Source organism: Astyanax mexicanus, chromosome 6, assembly GCF_023375975.1.
Source record: "Astyanax mexicanus isolate ESR-SI-001 chromosome 6, AstMex3_surface, whole genome shotgun sequence".
In the NCBI taxonomy this organism is placed as follows: domain Eukaryota; kingdom Metazoa; phylum Chordata; class Actinopteri; order Characiformes; family Acestrorhamphidae; genus Astyanax; species Astyanax mexicanus.
The window spans coordinates 22,775,834-22,796,984 of record NC_064413.1 but is presented as its reverse complement, the minus strand read 5'-3'; the positions used below and the strand labels follow the sequence as shown (position 1 = coordinate 22,796,984).

The 21,151-nt window shown below is 37.0% G+C and overlaps 1 protein-coding gene across 1 annotated transcript; it reads right to left on the bottom strand.

Annotated features, from left to right (window-relative positions):
* Positions 1-372: 372 nt before the first annotated feature.
* On the bottom strand, positions 373-20,111 carry selenbp1 (selenium binding protein 1). Its single transcript, XM_049480569.1, has 12 exons — positions 20,022-20,111; positions 12,982-13,038; positions 12,772-12,884; positions 11,499-11,684; positions 10,568-10,688; positions 7,816-7,998; positions 5,436-5,617; positions 5,234-5,312; positions 5,032-5,153; positions 3,716-3,808; positions 3,463-3,581; positions 373-3,156 (listed from the first exon to the last, which is right to left on the bottom strand). The coding sequence occupies exons 1-12, from the start codon at positions 20,023-20,025 to the stop codon at positions 2,994-2,996; spliced, it is 1,422 nt and encodes a 473-aa protein (XP_049336526.1). The 5' UTR covers positions 20,026-20,111; the 3' UTR covers positions 373-2,993.
* Positions 20,112-21,151: the final 1,040 nt, after the last annotated feature.

The following is a 21,151-nucleotide window of genomic DNA, read 5'->3' as shown; positions in this document are numbered from 1 at the left end:
CTGCCATTTGGCTCTTAAAACTTAAAATAACATCTTAAGATTCTATATAATCAATATTATTGATCATATTTATAAGACTTTATATTTTTCAGATTATTCAGGAAGGACAATGCTAGTGAAACTGATGTAAATGTATTTGACTTAGAGAGTTTAAAACATTTTAAATTGTTCATGCTAACACTGTTTTGTGTCAAAGGTACATTTAGATTTCCTAAAATTATTTTAATTACCTTGTTATTTTGCCACAGACAATACGATAAATATTAGGAGAAATTAATATTATTAATTGCTAAACATCTAGCAAATGTATTCAGTCCCTTGAAAACAAAGCAGTATAAAGATATTCCAAGATTACCATGTGGACAAGGAAACTTTTGGTAGCTTAATTTTATTTACTGAAAAGTTCATAACAAAAGTAATAACTGTTGTTTCTTTTAGTACACAAAAATGTAGTTTTACAAAAATACATTTGCATCTTCTTATTGCAAAACAGGTTATTACAACATGGACCCTTCATGCTCGAAGATTCAGAAATTATACAGACACATTTTCTTCAATTTGTGATGTCGATGAATTTGATTTTGAGTAAATATAATTGTTATTTATATCCCTTAAACATCACTGGCACAACTAACAGCTACAAGAACTCTAACAGAACTTTGATTGCATATTTCAACTCATTGTTGTGTTAAAAGGTGTCGCAGTGTGATTTTGCGTGCATTTTGAACAATGCTCCCCCCCCTTTTTGATATTAAAAAGCACCTGCATAGCTTGATGCTACCGCCACCATGTTTCTCTGAATTAATGTCCATAGGCCCTATCTAACACCCCGCGCAAGGCATGTAGCATGGCGCGTTGCCATCGTACACCCCGTCAACAGTCTATTTTTTTACGCCTTGCACAAGCGTCCTCACAATAGCAATGGACTTTTAGAATATATTAACGCCGATGGGCGTTGGTGGTCTGAAAATTACATGTGTTCAGGTAAATTTCTGGCATGTTTCTATCTTGGTGGTGGAAAAACGGATTGCGCGATTGATCCCCCAAAGGACGTTGACTGAACATAAATTTATTTTATTTAACTTTGCTATTATTTAACTGAACTTCATTTTTATATCTGAAAAATAAAGCACGTTGTCACCCAGGCGTGTGGTGCTGCCCGTCAATTATATAAAACTTAAAACATTTGAAATACACAAAAATATAAAGCTATAAGTTAGCATTCATTTCTTATCACCAGGGCAAATGTATTAAAATATTAAATATATGAATTTATTAATTTAAATCTTCTCCAGTGCTCTAAAATTTCACAGACACGCAAAGTGGAGCTTGGCACAGCGTGCACGGCATTGCGCGCAGAATAACCTCTGTCTTCTAAAAAAAATAAAAACGTTTTAATAAATAAGGTCGGACAAGTATAGTAAAATTCATGTTATTAAACTCACATAGCTAGAAATCATGCAAAATGCGCTGTGCTTCTCTCTCTTTCTCTTTCTCTCGCTCTCTTTCAGTTCAGTTAAATAAAAATGAGTAAGGATCTGTAAGTTAGTCAAATATTGTCAAATATAAAGAGGTTTTGGTGAGATGTTTTCATGATTTGAAACTGAAACTAACTAAAACATTTATTATTCTGTGCAGAAAGCCTGTGATTGTTTTAAAGGAGTTTTTTAATGAGTTTATATTTTATTTTTATTTATTTTTATCCTTTTATTGATCAAATAGTATATATATTTATTATATATATTTTTTCCCCCAATGATTCCCATGTTCTTAGTTTATTGATATAAATTTGATAATCTCTTATCATTCTTATCATTTTACTTTACTCTCACTGCTACTAGTTTTTTCTTCATAAGATATAAATTATTTCCTTTTTATGTAAATTTGTATGATCTTTTTAAAATGTCACATTTTTCCTTCAGTGTAAATAATCTATTGCTTGATTAATATTCAGTGTTGCAAACCCAGTTTTTACATAAACAATAAACAGAATAAAGAATAACTTTACTCTTCCCTAAGCTGCAGGTGTATCTTCACAGCGTGACGGCGCAGTTTCCTATGCACTCTTTAAATAGGAATGAACAGAAGTCAGTGCACAGCTGTGTCTTAAAGGGGATGGATAGTGACACACTGATTGGTTTATTTCACGTTACGCCCACGTTTCTTTTAGAATTTATTGTTTTGTCATATCGCCAAGAGTATCGTTATCATGAAAATACCGTGAAATATCATGATATTATTTTAAGGCCATATCGCCTGCCTCTACTACTGACTGGGAACACTCAAAGCTTTATATATTGCTTTATATCCTTGCCCTGATCTATGTCTTGCTATAAGCTCATTAAGAAAATCTACTGTAAGTTCCTTTAACTTCACCTGACACACCAGTGTAACATGTGGATCCTTTTGGATCTATTCAGGGGTGTGCCTTTCCACTTTATATTGATGATCAATCAATATAAATTGCTTTGGGTGGACATCTATTGAGCTTTAGACACACCTTAAAGATGATTACAGCAAACAAAGCAAACAGGATGTTACAGCAAAATTGCAAATTCATTTTTCAGTTTTCGTTTTTAAAATGATGGGGACCAGTTGCAGATCTATTAATACAGGAAAGGAACTTTGTTTTATTATTTAAATTATTTACATTTTTATTCTCTACTCTTATTTGCTATTTTAGGTTTTAATACCATGTATTTATCTTGTTATGACTTTTATTTTGGAGTGGATAATTTTTGCTGTTTTTTTTAAATGTGAAGAATTCATACTTGTCATTAGAAGAGATTAAGTGTAAACTGATGAAATGTCAATTATACTACTTCAAAATCAAATCCCCCAAAAATCTAAGGGGTCTGAGTACTTACTGAATCCACAGTACACATTAACGAATGCTGCAATTCATATTTTACCAGTCATCTTTTGATATTGGAAAAACGAAAAAGACAGTAATATAAGCAAATGTGAGAGGAATAAGTGTGTGAGCAGCTGCTTCACAGCCAGATGTCAGAGGTGCAGTCGCCTCCAGGGTATCGGACCTCATGGGCAAGTGCAGGACCCTCAGGCTCTGCTCCAAAATCCACCAAGAAGTTTTCATTGAGCCTCAAGCCACCCTTCACTGTGTCAACGTCAATCTGCATCATTACTGAGCCGTACCTGAAGTTAGGAAAAAGAAAGAGCACACGCAATCATGAAATATTTTACTATGACAATATATACAACACTTTAGTGATAATAAATTTGCTCCATGGTTATTCTACACCAGCTCCCTAATCACATCATGGACTTTTATGAATGTTCATTATGGACTTAACATTCGCATCTTAAAGATTAAGTTTAACTGAACTAAGCTGTATGTTTACACATACATCAATACCAGACAGGGCAGACAAGTGAGTGAACATGGAAGAACCCTCCAGCCAAATCCCTCTAAATGAAATGGTCTAAAATTGTGGGTCTTACTTGATGAGCTCAGGGTAGAACTGCTTGTCCCACGCACTGTACAGAGATGTGGTTACGTAGAGCCGTTTGCCATCCAGGCTCAGCTGCAGCATCTGTGGACTTCCTTTTATCCGCTTACCCTGATGCACAGAACACAGTTCTCTTCAATTTGAGAGGTACTTTAGACTTTAACCTTAATTTTAGCATTATCTAAAACCATGTAATACATGCAATTCATTTAATAATAATTGCTAACAACCAAGCATTTATGTACCTTCACAATCCTTGGAGATGGTTGACTGTCCAGCTCAGAGTCCTCCAATACCTTGACAGGGCCATCATTTTGAATACTGCCTCCAAGAAAGACCTTTGAAAGAAGTTTAATAGAAAGAGCAGATGATCGGCACTGGAACAAAACGCTGAGCCTATTTCCAGTTATGCTAAATTATCTGTTAGTAGTAGAACAAAAAATGTGTTTCTAACTTCTTGTTAGAAGTTGTGTGTAATTGCAACAATATTATTTTTTTATTCATTCATCTGTACATTTTTCACCTTTCAAAGAACTGTTCACATAAAGCAATGATAATTGGTGTTTCCAACGAATACACCAAGTAAAATGTACGGAAAGTTTGGGCACCCGTCGCAAAAAATGTAAGCAGGAGGCAAGCTTTAACATTTTAAGAAGGATTAGTGTATTATTATTGCTTTCAACAAATTTAGAGTGAACTTATTTTTAGGTTTTTAGGCCCGTGGCTTTTTTGTTTACAGTTATCAATAGTGTGCTTGTGTCGAAATCTCTGCACCTCAGTCCAGCTCAGTTTTGCGCAGATATTTCCAGTTTAAGCCAGAAAAACACTCTTACTTGCAATGTACAACTACACCTGGCTACCCTGAGCATGGAAATGTGACTGGGGGGATGGCGGTGGGCAGATTTGGAGGATAAAACCTACACAGATTTCAGTTACGTACTGCACAGTTCAAATAAGAGCTGTCGACAAGAGATATCAGTGCTTAAACTGAGCATGTAGCCTTAATATCTGATGATGTATCCTAACTATGTTATGAGTTACAACAAATAATATAATCTTTAATGGTCCTTTAATGGTCCTAGATTCTAGTCAGACTGCATGCAGGAAATCCAATCCCCTGTTTGACTGCCTAAAGACCTTCAGAAAGAAAAAACTTTTTAAACCACTCCTAAACAACAATAAATAACAATTACAATCCACTTTCCTATCCACTTTTTTAAAACAACATCTAACAAAGGCACAACATGGCTCTTCTAAGGGTCTATACTGTGTCATCTTCAATAGAAACCACAGTCACCTGGGTGCAGTTTATTAGTGTGAGGGGGCTTATATATACCGCATGTGACTGACTAGCGATACCTAATACATTTTAAGAGTTGCAATTCTGCGTTCTGATGATTGTCTGATGCTTTGTGAAAAGGTAGTTCTAGATAAAAGAATAAAACTAACCCATGTAAGAACCCAGTTTTTATTACACACAGATCAGCCAGACAGACTTTTATTTGTGATCTGGCAATGACGATATAAAACATACTCTTTAAATGTACTTCTGCCTGCTCACCTGGCCCACCATATGGGGATTTCTCCTGTCAGTGATGTCATACTGTCGAACGTCACCATGCAACCAGTTGCTGAAGTACAGGAAGCGATCGTCCAGCGAGATTAAAATGTCAGTAATGAGACCTGATAAAACAGATAAACATGTCTCAGCAAAACATGCCGGGCCAAAATAAAACCAAACCAAAAAAAAAAAAAAACCTTACCTGACATCTCAGGCAGGATCCACCCCTCTACTTTTTTAACAGGAACCTTGATTACTCTCTCTGCAGCCCAATCTCCTTTCTGAGGGACATATAAAATGTTTTCAGAGTGAATAAATCACCATAATCAGAAATATTATATGTAGTGGGGCCTTCATATAATGCAGCTGGATTTCATGACAGACTGCTTGTAGAAATTACATGCCTGAGTTTTATAGAAGCGGAAGACTGTTCCCTGCAGTGCACAGCCCACGTAGCCTTCCGCTGCTGCAGGATCATGCAGGAAACGGATCTCTAGAGGTATTGCACCCTCTTCTCCCAGATCCAGAGTCTGGATGTGCTTGTGAGTGTTCCAGTCCCACACATGGAGGCACTGCCCATAATGACCTGCAAAGAAGGTAAACCACTTTCACAAAAAATTATGAGTGCAGAAAGCTACATTTTTAGCACACTTTACTCGTATCTGATACTGCCAGCTCTACATTAAATGGCTCAATAGAATAGTGCAAAAATATCTCTATATTAAATGTAAATAATGTACAATGCCATCTAAAATAAACTGAGTGCTGATTAGGTCTGTCACTCTAATTTATAGTTCATTTTTTATAGTTCCCTCCAGAGATAACCACGACCTCTCTGAGACCAGACATCATCCTGTGGTCCCCCTCAGTCAAAACAGTGATCCTGGCAGAGCTCACAGTCCCTTGGGAGGGAGTAATGGAGGCAGCCCTGCAGGTAGCCCTTACCTGTGCTTATGTCTCGTGCTGGAATTTATTGCAACAAAACAAAATTATTATCATTTTAAGACCATTTTATGCCACTGATATAATAATAACAACACAATAATGCAATTACACTATTTTAAAGAATAGTTAATCATTATTGTTGTCCATACACTACATGACTACACTACAAGCCTCGCTCTGAATTCAGCTCCGCGCTGCAAAAAAGAGAGAGGCGCAGAGCTTTTTGCCTGATTTCTCTTGATTAAATTAAATATCAGTAAATATGGTGGCTATAGTGACTTGATCCAACGTTATTTATTAAAATTTTTGTTTTTTAAAAGAAAACAGAGTTAATTCTGCGCACAATGCGTGTGTCTGCGACATTTTAGAGCCCTGGCCGAGATTTTAGTTAATTAAATAATATATTTAATATATACAGAAAACTGTAGATTAAGGGTTCACAAACTTTCTAGCAGCATTGTATATTGCTTTGTTACCATCTAAAAAGTGCCTCTCTGCTGCAGGCTGCGAATGACATCTGTTTATGGAACCTCTTACACAACTGTGAAGAGGTCAAACAAAGGATTTGGAATGGATTTGTGATCCATTAAAATATGCCTGGATCATCCCAGAGATGCCTGGATCATCAAACTGGGTTGTGATGTAATAGAAAAAATCAGAATGAAGATAATGTACAAAAAGTACAGAACTTAAATGCAAGTTTTCAAACTGTTCTATTTTTTATGTTACATAGAATATGTCACCACAACATTAAAAATCAAATACAGTATTTATAAACTTACAGTTTACATGTGAAAAACTGTATTGCTGAGTAATTAGACAGACACTGCTCTCTCTTCATATAAAAATAAATCTGGCATAACCAAAACTTCAACCATGCTAGGCTAAAAATAAATAATTTACATTCACAACATTCTCTCTCCATTACAATATTCTAAAACAAAAAACAAAACAAAAAAAGTTTATGATGTGCTATGCTATATGGTCCTGTGAACCATCTTGGCTACACTACAAATCCAGCCAATAAATGTAGAGCTTATTAAGCCCTCTCTAAAAGGAAAATCAGAGTGTTCTGAGGCACATTAATAGGTTTGTAAGTGGGTTTGTAAAACCACATTGGGGTATTATTATAACAATCAAAGTTACATACCTACTTTTTTTTTTACATATCAAAAACGCCTTAAAATACTGAAGGTAGGACATTTAAGAGCATTTTTTTGTTAAACTTTCAAGACTCAGTATGACCAACACTGAAGGTAACAGTTATGAAATGTTTTATAATAAGCTTAATTTTTTTATGGGATACTAGTTGCACAAAAATAAGTCTGAAATTTTATCAGTGTAAAGAAGGCAGAAGACAAGGTGATCTGATAGAATAAAGAAAGCAGAATAAGGCAGACAGAACGCATAAGCAGTAGTCCTTCATCAGAGACTTTTCTAAAAAGAAGCTTATTTATAATCAAGACAGTTCTGGTTATAACTATTATACACTCAGCTGTGCTAAATGATTTGTTGCTCTACACTGAATTCTGCCTTTATTGTGGTAGACTCAGTCTGCATCCACCCTTCACATTCTAGTTTCTCCACCCTCTGCTTTTCAGAGCAAAGCTCATCTGACATCTCCCTGACCTTCTCCAGTTTCTGCTTTGCTGCTTGTCACTTTTTCACCTGCTCCAGCGCTTCATCCTTCATCTCCTGTTCATTAAATTCAATTCACAATACTGGGTTTATTTAAAATGACTACTACAAAACAAAAACTATACAACAGAATAACTGTATGCATGCAGACAAACACACACACAGACAAACACAGAAACACACACCTATATTTACACATACCAGCTTCAAGATCTGCAGGATTGAAGCCATTTGCGAGCCTTTTTGGTGCTCCCCATTCAGTGCTTATCATGACGTTATGGCGTGGTTGGTACCAGAAGTCATAGCCAAAGGGTCGTGCTTCACCAGGTAACTCCCAGTTGCCAATTAATTCAAATGTCTCACCATCCAGCAACACAAACCCACCTAAAAAAAAAAGTCATAAGAAAAGAAAGAAAATTCTATGCTTGATTATTTCAGTTAATTTTATCTATTGATTTATGTTTTTTAATTTTAACCCCATTTTCTCCTCAACTTGGAAGGCCCATTACCCAATCCCTGTTCATACAAGGTCCTCATCATAAAAATGGCCCCGACACAGGCATATGTCTCCTCCAATACATAAGAAGGCCGCCATCAACTATTTTCTGCCAACTGCCACGGTTTTATAAGTGTCTGTTAATGTAGTAAAACGGGTTCAAACTATTATTTATTTGTTTCTGTCCCAAAAAACTAAATTTTAGCTATGCAGAGCTTTTAATTTGAGCCATGCAGAGCTTCTAATTTTAGCCGTGCATAGCTTTAATTGCATTATCTTATTTATTAACTTCGCATCTTAGATAACATTTGCTGAACTATTTATCTATTTAAAACAATTTTTACTTTGCAAAACAGAAAAAAAAATATTTTGGCCTACAGCCCTATTGCAGTACCTCCGCAGCCCACAGGTTAAAATCCATTGCCCTTATCTCTTAAAAACATGTATTGTTTGGACTTTCCATATGCAGGTTAATCAAAACTGTACTACAGATGTAATGCACACAAAATGCATTTAATCTATGTTATATATTTCAGATGTGAAATCATGGATGTCGCACAACTTTCTCCTATTAAATAGTGATAAAACAGAAGTTCGCCTATTAGGCCCCAAAGCTGCTAGAAATAAATTATCAGACTTAATATTAAATCTGGCCGACTTCTTCGTCACACCTGGTTCAGCAGCTAAAAATCTTCGCGATATCATGGATTCAGATCTAGCATTTGATAAACACATATCTAATGTTACTAGAGCAGCTTTTCTACACCTTCGTAATATTGCCAAGCTAAGAAATGCCCTATCCCTGCATGATGCAGAAAGATTAGTACATGCCTTCATTACCTCAAGGCTAGATTACTGTAATGCGCTACTGTCTGGATGTTCCTGCAGTAACTTAAATAAACTTCAACTAGTTCAAAATGCTGCAGCCAGGGTCCTTACTTAAACTAGAAATTTTGATCATATAAGCCCAGGCCTATCAGCACTGCACTAGTTTCCAGCCAAATTTCACACAGACTATAAAATTCTCTTGTTAACGTATAAAACCCTACACGGGCTCGCTCCTGAGTATTTACGATATCTTATCTTTTATTATGAACCACCACAATTACTCAGATCTTAGGGTTCTGGTTTCTTAGTAGTTTCCAGAAATCAGAGGAGCTCTGCAGGAGGAAGAGCTTTCTCTTATAAAGCGCCTCAACTCTGGAATAACCTCAGACACAGTCTCAATCTTTAAGTCTAGACTAAAACCTTACTTGTTTAGTTTAGCTTTTGGTAATGAATGTTTTTCCCTTTAGATAAGGCTGCAGATTCAGGGGTTCATGGACAGAGGGAATTGTGGTAAACTGAGATGCTGGTGCTGTTGTTCTCCCACTGCACACGGTCACTCAGGTTTGTGGACGGTGGAGTGGGTAGATGCCGGTGTTTCAGGATTGTTCCCTGTCTATGTTACCTTCTGGCTCTCTCCCTTTAGTTAGGCTGTTTTATTCAGATCTGCTAGGTCATTAGATAATCACACTCTGATAATGTTTTACATTCTCTATTTTACATAAATCCAGTCAAAACTAATTCAATCACTCTGCCTTTCTGTGCTCTCAATCTCTCTCTTTTACATGTATCGAGATGCCCTGTTCCTGATGTTGCCCTGCCTGGCTCTCCACTGCCTGCTGTGTCATAAATTAGTACATGTTACATTAGTTATAGCTCCACATTATCTCTCTGTACTGTTGTTTTTTTCTGTTATTTGTTTGTTATTTGTTTGTACTGAGCGGGTCAACCCGAGGGGGTTGGGCTCCTCTGACTGAGTCTATGTTCCTTTTAAGGTATCTTCCTCTTAATGTAAGAGGGTTTTTGCTTGCCACTATTGTCACCAGAATAATTGGCATCTCTGTGGTGCTGCTCATAAGAGGCGTGGACTTTTTTTCTCTGTAAAGCTGCTTTGTGACAACTTCTGTTGTAGAAATTGCTATATTAATTACATTTAATTGAACTAAATTGAAATATTTCATAGAATACACTTTGTTTTTTCAAATTCAATACACCTCAACATTGGTTGTAGCTTTAACCATGAATTGTGTGTCTTACTGAATGCTTGGCAATGCTAGTGTGATGTCGGCCCAGGGAGAGACTAAGCACAAACACATTAAACACAAAAAAAATAACTGAAGCACTCAGCACAATACTTCTTGCTAAGTCTCTCTTTTTTAACACCTAATGCTTCAACTTACATGTCAGTCCAGAGGCAAGGTCTCTCTCCCGTGGCCAGCAAGCTGTGTTTAAGTTGTGTTGGTTATGTTCCCCTCATGAGCATCACCTAATCACAGTCAAGGGAGAACACTACCTAGCCCAAATTAGGGTCGAACTCGGTGGACTCACCTTCCTCCCACCATACCACGTATACTATCTGCACTATTCTATAGGCTAGGTTGCAGCTCAATGAACAATGAACTGCTTTCTTACCTTTGCCATTTCCTGATGGGTCACCCAGGGTACTGATCATAATTTGGCCACTGCCCAGGCAGTGAGATGTATGAGGATTGGCCAAGTCGCATTTCCAAAACATGTCGACAGGTTCTACTGTCTAAAAGAAACGATAGAAAATGGTCAAAATGTGCTTTTCTTTAAATTCAAAAGGCAAACCTAATCGTGTTGAAACCATTAAACACGTTCCTGTGTACATTGTGTACGTCTAAAGGTGTTTTCACACCTGAAAGTCTGAATTATTGTATTAACCAAGATGTGGGTTTTTATTACATTACATTGTATACATTTGGTCCAGTTAGTTTGGTTTTACACTGTATTTCAATGAACAGTCAACTAGATGGTCTGGGTCTCTCAATACTTGACACTGATTGGCTTGTAGAAGGGTTGTGCAGCATGTTGTCAATTCTCCTGTGATGAATTCTACCTCCCTGCCAGAATCTGACTGTCTTCAAATGCATGAAAATCATGCAGTACAATGACCATTGGATTTATCTTTATTTATGTTTATAAATAATCTACAGTTACAGCAGATACAGGAATCATCGGCATAATCTGTTGCATCCATACTGCGGCATGATGCACATGCACATGAAAGGTCGTTATATTTTGGAATAACACCATTTTTCTTTTATTGTTTATTGGGTGATGATAGCATGCCTCAAATTCCTGAAATTGGTCATAAAATTCAAACTATCTTAAAAAGTGCTTTGACACTGTAAACGAAGCGGCCCAAGGTATATATTTAATTCAGACACAGAAAAATCCTCTTATCGAGTAATTTACGTTCTCACTGGTCTGCACAATGGTTCATGGCACATTTCTCACCGGCTATTTTGGTTGGATTTGGTGTGAAAGCACCCAAAGGAACATTCTACGGGTTTTTGGGTCACACAGATTTAAGTCTTACCTTGTGAATTCGTGGGGCATGGGGGTCTGTGCCCACATCAATTACGTAGACACGGGAGGAGATGAGAGATGGTAAAATGAGCCGATTACGCTTTTTGGAGGGGTCATCAAAACAGCTGCTGCAAGCATTCCAGCCTGAGTGGTGCAGCTCATCATTCACGTTGGGCATGGGCAGCCTGTGAATCACCTGAACAAATACAATACACAGAAGCAAATACAGTTGCAAGAAAAAGTATGTGAACCCTTTGGGATTACTTGGATTTCTGCATAAAGTGGTGAATAAATGTGTTCTGATCTTTTTCTAAATCACAACAATAGACAAACACAGTCTGCTTAATCTAATACCACACAAAAAATTATGTTTTCATTGTTTTATTGAACACAACATGTTAACATTCACAGTGCAGGGTGGAAAAGGTATGTGAACCTTTGGATTTAATAACTGGTTGACCCTCATTTGGTAGCAAAAACCTCTTTTCTGTAGTTGCAGATCAGACCTGCACAACAGTCAGGGGGAATTTCTGAACCTTCCTCTTCACAAAACTGTTTCAGTTCAGCAACATTCTTGGGAGATTTGGTGTGAGTCGCTCTCTTGAGGGTCATGCCACAGTATCTCAATTGGGTTGTGGTCTCTCCAGAATTCGTATTTTCTTCTGTTAAGCCATTTGGAAGTTGATTTACTTCTATGTTTTGGGTCGCTTTCCTGTTGCATCATCCATCCTCTGTTGAGCTTCATGTGACAAACAGATAGTCTTAAGTTGTCCACCATATTTTACAGTTGGGATGAGGTTTTAATGATGGCGTGTCATGGCTTTTCTCTCCACACATAGCGTTGTGTGTTCCTTCCAAGCAACTCAATTTTGGTTTCAAACTTCAAATGTGCAGCAATGTTTTTTTGGACTGCAGTGGCTTCCTCTCTGGTGTACTCCCATGAACTCCATTCTTGTTTAATGTTTTCCTTTGCTTCTTAAGAACAGCAAACACAAAACTGGTGTATGTTTTTTATAGGGCAAGGCAGATTTAACCAACACATCCAATCTCATCACATCTTGGCTCCAATTAGCTCTTAGAAGAGTCATTAGCCTAGGGGTTCACATACTTTTTATGTTAAGATGGGTTTAACTGTGTAATTCAAGTTTTATAAATGAAGCACCAGGATTTAGATACCACGGACAATATACAAGGGTATTTTTGCCATAACAATAACAATTAATTCAATGCAAACTCAAAATCAACATTATTACCTCCAGTCTCTTTCTTAAAAGTCACATTACCTTGCAATAATTGGGGGATTTAGGATCAACATTTACTGTTGCCAGGTAATCAGGTTTTTGGACTTCAGTGTTGCGGTAAATGCAGGGCACGTAAACAATCTCTTCTCGAGGCCCTATGTGAAAATTCAGACACAAGTTCAGACACAAAAATTTAACTTGCATCTTTGGTTAAATGGTTTTAAAAATTGCTAAGCATTGTCTTGCACTCACCTTTCATAGCATCAAGAGGGCTTTTGTATCCTGGCCCACATCCTGAGCATTTTGATGCTGCAGACAGAAACAATGCAATATAAAAGTCATCCTGTACAATACTCCAACATGAATTTGTATTAGCCTTAAAAACTAAGATTTATGCTTTTTTTTTTCGTTAATAGGCTCCCCCTACAGGTGGAGTGTGAGGTTCATTGCAGTAAAGATAAATCATGCTTGGAGCTACCCCTGTGAAATTTTGAGAGTGATACAAAACAATCACTCAGAGTGAAAGAAGCATGTGGACTTAAGAGGTAGAGTAATGCTATATAGTTTATGGCTGCATGATATTTACATTGCAAATGTTAATTCTTCGGCGATATTAAACAATGCAGGTCACATGATGTCACATGTATGGGTTTAGAGGCAGGGCAGGAGGAAGAGCTGGGGCCTCATGTACTAAAGATGCGTACGCACAAAAACATTGCATACGCCATATTTCACGCTCACGGTCAGATGTACTAAATTTGACTTGAACGTGAGAAAGTGCGTTCCGCCTTTTTTTACGTATGTATTGTGTTTTTGTCATTTGGCGACACTTAGAGGCGATACATTGAAATTACAACTATTAAGATATCCTTTATGCACACATTGTAGTCAGCATTACTGGGTAAAATAAAGTTAATAAATCAGACAATTTCATGGGCTTACATAAATAATCGTTCAACGTGTTTCCACTTAGCCTAGATTATATAAACATGCATAAAAGTTTGCGCTGAAGTTGTTGGAGTTGGCAACGTTGGCATTGTTGGAAAATATTGCTAATGGCCACATTCATTGAGAGCGCATTTTACGTGACCATTATGTTTTTTTGGCCCATGATGATGACTGGCTTATAAGCCGTTTTAGATTACCAAGAGCATAGGAGGATAAGAAAACAAGCGTTCCGTGTGTGACGTGTGGCTTCTTGGTAAGCAACTCATTTAAAGCATTTAAATGAAATCATTTATTATCCCTCTTAGAATAATACAATTTAAAACATGGGTAATTATACGCTACGCGTATATCATATTAATAATAATAATAATAATAATAATATTTTTATTATTATTATTATTATTATTATAACTTTATACTCTGCGTAATTGAGGGAGGAGTCATGGCAGGTGTGTTGTTTTCGTGCATTTGCGCTTGATTTCAAGTTGATTGAGAAAGTACGTGGGATTCTGCCTACGCACGGTTTGATAAATCCGGATTTTTTTGTGCGTACGGAACTTTTCAGGTCTGAGCGTACGGAACATTTTAGTAGGAAGTCCACGCAAGTCTTAGTACATGAGGCCCCTGGTTCTCCAAGCTGTAACAGCAGCGGTGTGCCTCTGATAGTGGACGTCAGAAGGGGGGAGGGTATTATTATTGGCTGATCTGCTTATTGTGACCAAAGTACACAGACATATCATCCACACATAAAGCACAGTTGAATCTGAGGGTGCTGCAGAGTCGGAAATGGCCGCAGCAAAATGTTTTTTTAGGTTAGTTTAGAAAATGTTTATACAAATTTTAAGCAGGACTGGTATGTTTTATTACTTCAAAGGAACACATTTCAGCTATTAATGGAAAAAATATAGTTTATGGTTTAGTGGCTCTTTAAACATAAGTTGTGAAATGCAATTAACAAAAAATGCATATTTCTTGCAAGGAATAAAAAAGACCACCAACATTTATTAGTATTGTCCAAAAACCAATTGCAGCACATGTACCTGAAAAGTTGGGCCATGCAAAATGACAATAACCCAAAACAGGGTTCCAGAATTGGCAATCAAAGCCTGGATCTTAATGTAATTAAGACACTGTGAAGAAGGGGTGTGCCATATTGTGTCGTATGCCGTAATATCGCCAACATTTTTAAATATCATAAACAATATTATACCCTGACATATTGTGCCATATCACCCACCTCTAAATATCTTATTAGGATACTGCTATTTTTTTGCTGTTTTTAGCAAAAAAAAAATCACAATGTTCTCATTTCCCATGATATATCTACTAGAGACAGATTATATTTGTCCAGTATCATTCATTTTACTTCAATCCTGGATATATGGAGATATTTGGAGTGTATTATTAGTATTATGACTTCTGTTAAAAATCTGATGACATTCTTGTATTTTATATATCTATCTCAGTTAGGGGTGTGCCATTCCATATCGTTTTGTCCTTTTGGCCAAGAGTATCATTATCACAAAAATTCCATGAAATATTGTAATATTACTTTATGGGCATATCACCCACCCCTACTGTGAAGGTTTTAATTGGGTGTCCTACTTTATTTCACATTATTGTGCGAGTAATCGTTGGCATGTCAATCCTGGAGAAGCCATGATAAAGAAGGTGTTTTTTTAATACAAGACAGTGGAGTATCAGCATGTTTTTGACACTAATATTTTATGGTAAAATTCTATTTTGTTTTATTCAACTTTTTTTTTATCCTTATACTGATAATAGGTTGTACAGTACACCGAAACACTGTTAGGCTAGATCTCTGATGCAGAAGGTTGTTTATTGCAAGGATAGTTTAGTGTAATCCACATCGCATCAGAGAGGTATATTATATATAATAGAAATAGTGCAAGTGTTAAAGTACAGAGTACATACAGTCTCTGAGCTGGTGGCACTGGTGGTCAGTATTTAGTCCGTGCATTGTTCGGGTTGTGGTTGGTGTTGCTATTGTCACCAGTCTAATAGCATTTGGGAAAAAGCTGTTCTTGTGTCGGTGGTTCTGCTTCTGATGTTCCTGTAACTCTTTCTGGATGGCAGGAGTAGATAAAATGCTAAATAAAGTTTTAAGACAATATAGTTATTATTTCATGTATAATCTATTAAAATAGATTATAATAGATATAATAGATATAATGACCATACAACCCCTGGCAAAAAGTATGGAATCACCAGTCTTGGATGAGCACTCCTTCAGACATTTCATTCTGTAAAACAAACTCTGATCAAAAACATGATACAATAATAAGGTCATTCCAAAGTGCAACTTGTTGGCTTTCAGGAACACTCAAAGAAATGAAGAAAAAACATTGTGGAAGTCAGTGAATGTTACTTTTATTGACCAACCACAGGGAAAAAAATATGGAATCACTCAATTCTGAGGAAAAAAGTATGGAATCATGAAAAACAGATAAACAAAAGATGATTCTAAATACATCACTAGTATTTAGTTGCACCACCTTTGGCTTTTATAACGGCTTTCAGTCTCTGAGGCATGGACTTGATGAGTGACAAACAGTATTCTGCATCAATTTGGTGCCAACTCTCTTTGATAGCAGTTGCCAGATCAGCTTTGCAGGTCGGAGCCTTCTTGTGGACCATTTTTTTCAATTTCCACCACAGGTTTTCAATTGGGTTGAGATCTGGACTATTTGCAGGCCATGACATCGACTGAATGTGTCTTTCTCCAAGGAATGCCTTCACTGTTTTTGCCCTATGGCACGATGCATTGTCATCTTGGAAAATTATTTCATTATCTCCAAACATCTGTTCAATTGAAGGGATGAGAAAACTGTCCAAAATGTCAATGTAAACTTGTGCATTGATAGAAGAATTAACCACAGTCATCTCCCCAGTGCCTTTGCCTGACATGCAGCCCCATATCATCAAGGACTGTGGAAATTTGGTTGTTTTCTTCAGGCAGGCCTCTTCATAAATCTCACTGGAACGGCACCAAACAAAAGTTCCAGCATCATCACCTTGTCCAATGCAGATTCTTGACTCATCACTGAAGATAACTTTCATCCAGTCATCCACAGTCCATGATTGCCTCTCCTTAGCCCCCTGCAGTCTTGTTCTTTTTTGTTTAGGTGTCAATGATGGTTTTCTTTTAGCTTTCCTGTATTGAAATCCCATTTCCTTTAGGCGATTTCTTACGGTTCGGTCACATACATTGGCTCCAGCTTCTTCCCATTTATGGTTCATCTGTTTAGTTGTGTCCGCCTTTCTATTGTTTATTATCATAAATACATAACTTATTTCATACTATTACTGAATGACTGATGTTATTTACTATATAACACTTGGGTTTAAGGGGTTAATTTAAAAAATACAACAGATGTGCAATTTCACAGTAGTGCAGGAAGCAGGGAACCTCGCCAAGATTGTACAACATCCTTCCCACAATAAACATCATCAGAGAGGGTTATTCTCAGGTCAGTTTTCCCACAAATCCAGCACAACACAAACAACAGCACATTCTCACTGTTCCAGTGAACAGAATTACTATGATCAATACCTCTAATAGTAAAGGAAGACTACTAAAGGCTACTGTTACTGGCCCTCACTAAAAATCAGACGCTATATTTTTACACTGTTTAGATCCTTATCTCCTTTTGAATTATTATTTTGTTTTTGTTTTTTTGCATTACTGTTCTTCCGAATTGTTTCTGCTCTATTTTCTCCCCTACCCTCACAATGTTTAAATTAATCCCCATCATTACCATTTATTACGCTAGACCACCAACATCTCACAATGCCATCAGCTGTGAGAGAACGACAGCTAGCATTTGCCTTCTCTGAAGTCACTGTATCTTTTTACACTGTCTCTAATAGACTGCTTAACACATTTGAGAACAACACTAACAGACAATTTTGTTATATATTCATTTATATCAAACATCCAAGATGGCTGGTGTTATGCTGAGTCACAGGTGAATGGAAGGGTCAAAATACCCTGAGTTTTTTATTACTGCATCAATTTCCAAAACACAGTATTGATTATTAGTTTACATGTAAAGACAGTGGTTCGTTTAGTGTTCTGTTTAAACACCACCCACTAGATAGCAATTGTAATTGTGTTGTCAGATCCCACTGATCCTGTTCTAATTGCATTCCTTTATTCAGATTTTATAAAATTTGATTAAAACCGGATTCAAATATATTGTGATATACTGAATAATTTGCCCCTTAACCATTTCTTTTGTTTTTGCTTTTTTGTCATATTACATTTTTCAGATTATCAAACAAACTTTGATATTAAACAAATATAAGAAAATCAAACTGAACGTAAAACATGGTGGTGGTAGTGTGATGGTCCGGGGCTGCTTTGGTGCTTCAGGGCCTAGAGAACTTGCTGTAATAGATGGGACCAGGTATTTTGCTGTTTGCCAGACAATCCTGAAGGAGAATGTCAGGACATCTGTTTGTGACCTCAAACTTAGGTGTACTTTCGTTCTGCAGCAGGACAATGATCCAAAGCTGATAAACAAGTCCACATCAGAATGGCTTAAAAAAAGAAATTAAGGTTTTGGAGTGACCTACTCAAAGTCTGTGGCATGATCTTAAACAGGCTGTTTCTGCTCGAAAGCCCTCCAACGTGGCTGAATTTAAACAATTCTGTAAAGAAGAGTGGACCAACATTTCTCCACAGAGATGCGAAAGACTCCTTGTCAGTTATCGGTAAAGCTTGATTGCACAACCAAGTTATCAGGTTTAGGGGGCAAACACTTTTTCACACAGGGCTAGATTGGTTAAGATAATTTTGTTTATTAAAGAAAAAAATAACATTTAAAAAGTTAATATTTACTTATTATTATTTACTATCTGTACTAATGTAAATGTAAATGAACTTTATGTTGCAGAAACTTAATAGAGGAGATCAAACACCTCCTCAAAACTTTTATTCACATTTTGAATGCTTCTAAAATTCAATAAAATTAGAATTAGAATACAATTAACAGTTTTAATTGTATTAAGGTGACTGCAATACAAATGAAAGACAGTCATATGAAAAAGTTTGGGCACCCCTATTAATCTGAGGTGTGCAAAAGCTGACGCCTGAGGTGTGCAAAAGCAAAAGAACACCTCAGGCGACTGTGTTTGTGGTGTGCTTGCAGAAATGGCTTCTTTTGCATCACTCTCCCATACAGCTTCTCCTTGTGCAAAGTGCACTGTATTGTTGACCGATGCACAGTGAAACAATCTGCAGCAAGATGATGCTGCAGCTCTTTGGAGGTGGTCTGTGGATTGTCCTTGACTGTTCTCACCATTCTTCTTCTCTGCCTTTCTGATATTTTTCTTGGCCTGCCACTTCTGGGCTTAACAAGAACTGTCCCTGTGGTCTTCCATTTCCTTACTATGTTCCACACAGTGGAAACTGAAAGGTTAAATCTCTGAGAAAACTTTTTGTATCCTTCCCCTGAACAACTATGTTGAACAAGTCCATGATACCACTCTTCAGAGGAGATTCAAATAGGAGAACAACTTGCAATTGGCCACCTTAAATACCTTTTCTCATGATTGAATACACCTGATGAAGTTCAAAGCTCAGTGAGGTTAACAAACCAATTTTGTGCTTCAGTAAGTCAGTAAAAAGTAGTTAGGAGTCTTCAAATCAATAAAATGATAAGGGTGCCCATACTTTTGCACCGGTCACATTTTGGTTTAATGCATATTGAACATTTTCTGTTAGTACAATAAATCTCATTTCAATCCTGAAATATTACTGTGTCCATCAGTTATTAGATATATCAAACTGAAATGGCTGATTAAGATTAATAGGGGTGCCCAAACTTTTTCATATGACTGTATCAAGAGCTTCATATTTTGTCAACGCCACTTAGTTGTATCTTTTAAGAACAGCTGAAACTAAGATCGAAGCTAAAATAATCGTTTCGTTGCTTGTCAACTATGGTTGTATGATATATCGTTTAAGTGTCAAGTGTCGTTTGTTGTATGTAACTGTGCACTGATACGATAAGAAAATGTATCACAATATGATAAAATATCGATCTATTGTCCACCTCTACCTGCTCTTATCAATACATATGGATTAAAATATGTTTATATCTGCCCAGTATTGTGAGAGTTTACAGAAATTTGCCAAGCTATAGTGTACAACAGCCTGCACAACTCTGCTGGAATCTTTCCAGCACCAATACAATACTGCAATAAACCAGACTAAGAAACTTAGACTAAAGACTTTAACGTTAGACTCAACACAGCTGGCCTTCTGATCGCTGCATTATAATTACGCAAAAAACACTTAATCTGCTTAGTTAACCTACCCATGTTGTTGAGCTCGAGCGGACTCCAAAATGACCGAGTTTTCCAGAGAGAGGTGAACAGAAGGGTGTGTGTGTGTGTGTGTGTGTGGAGGCTACCACAGGGGCTGCTGTGGAGAAAAGGTCCACTCTTACACAAGCGTGACTGAGAACCTGGAGATCAGAGAACTTCTATAGAGGAGAATAGACACTAGAGAATATTCTCCGGGTTTATCAGACACTAGAGGGCGCTCCTGAGTGAGTCCAAAATGAAAAGATTTATATGGAGCAATTGAACAAAACCTGTGTGAAAATTTACTAGTTTTTATACTGAAATTTTTAATAATTTTCTCACAAAAAGAAAATAATATTTCAAATATTTAATTCCCACCGACTTATTTTTAAAAACAGGCCCGTGCATTTTTGAGTATGCGTGAAAGTAATACCCGTTTTGGAAACTGCCATATTACCCCTCTTTCCCGCCGTTTTCCCGTAAATGTTCAGTAATACATTAATTAACAGAAACAGCCAATAAGCTTGCTGATTTTGCGGAGCATGGAGGAGAGTTAGTGTGAGTGGGGCAAGCTGCCCCGCCCCCCCCCTATCCTCTACAAGTTTTTAACATTGGGCTGCAGCAGCAGCTGACTTTAAAACACCTATGGACATAAGCGGATTTTTCTAAAAGAAAGGTATAACGGTAGGCTAACCATGTAAACTGTGATGACATTGTTTCTGATAGCTGGTTAAAAATACACATCTGAATTAAAACACACAGATCAAACCAACTGTGTGCTTAATAAAAATGCAGATTGTGTCCTGTCTTAACTTTGGAATTAGATAGATACCCTGATAGCAAACTTCTAATCTTCTAGAAAACTCCTAATCTGGCCCAGACGAGGCACAACATCTGTAACAAATCTGGCAGATGAATTTGGCCCGGTTTATTTTTGCACAACGGGCCCAAACCGGCACAGATAAGTTTTGCACATCTGACTTGAATTTGGGCCAGAACTGGCACAGCTCTAAACTGAATTTCCTTACATCTGGCCCAGATTTGTCTCAGAAGCAAACTTACTCTGGTCCTAATCTGGCCAAGACGAGTCACAACATCTGTCCCAGATTTGGCTCGGATCTATGACTCATTTTTAAATCTG

Coding starts and splice junctions, on each gene's coding strand:
- selenbp1 (XM_049480569.1), bottom strand. Junction 5,154..5,233: donor GATCCTGCCTGAGATGTCAG/GTAAGGTTTTTT, acceptor CTGTTTTATCAG/GTCTCATTACTGACATTTTA. Junction 3,582..3,715: donor CATCTCCAAGGATTGTGAAG/GTACATAAATGC, acceptor TCTGTGCATCAG/GGTAAGCGGATAAAAGGAAG.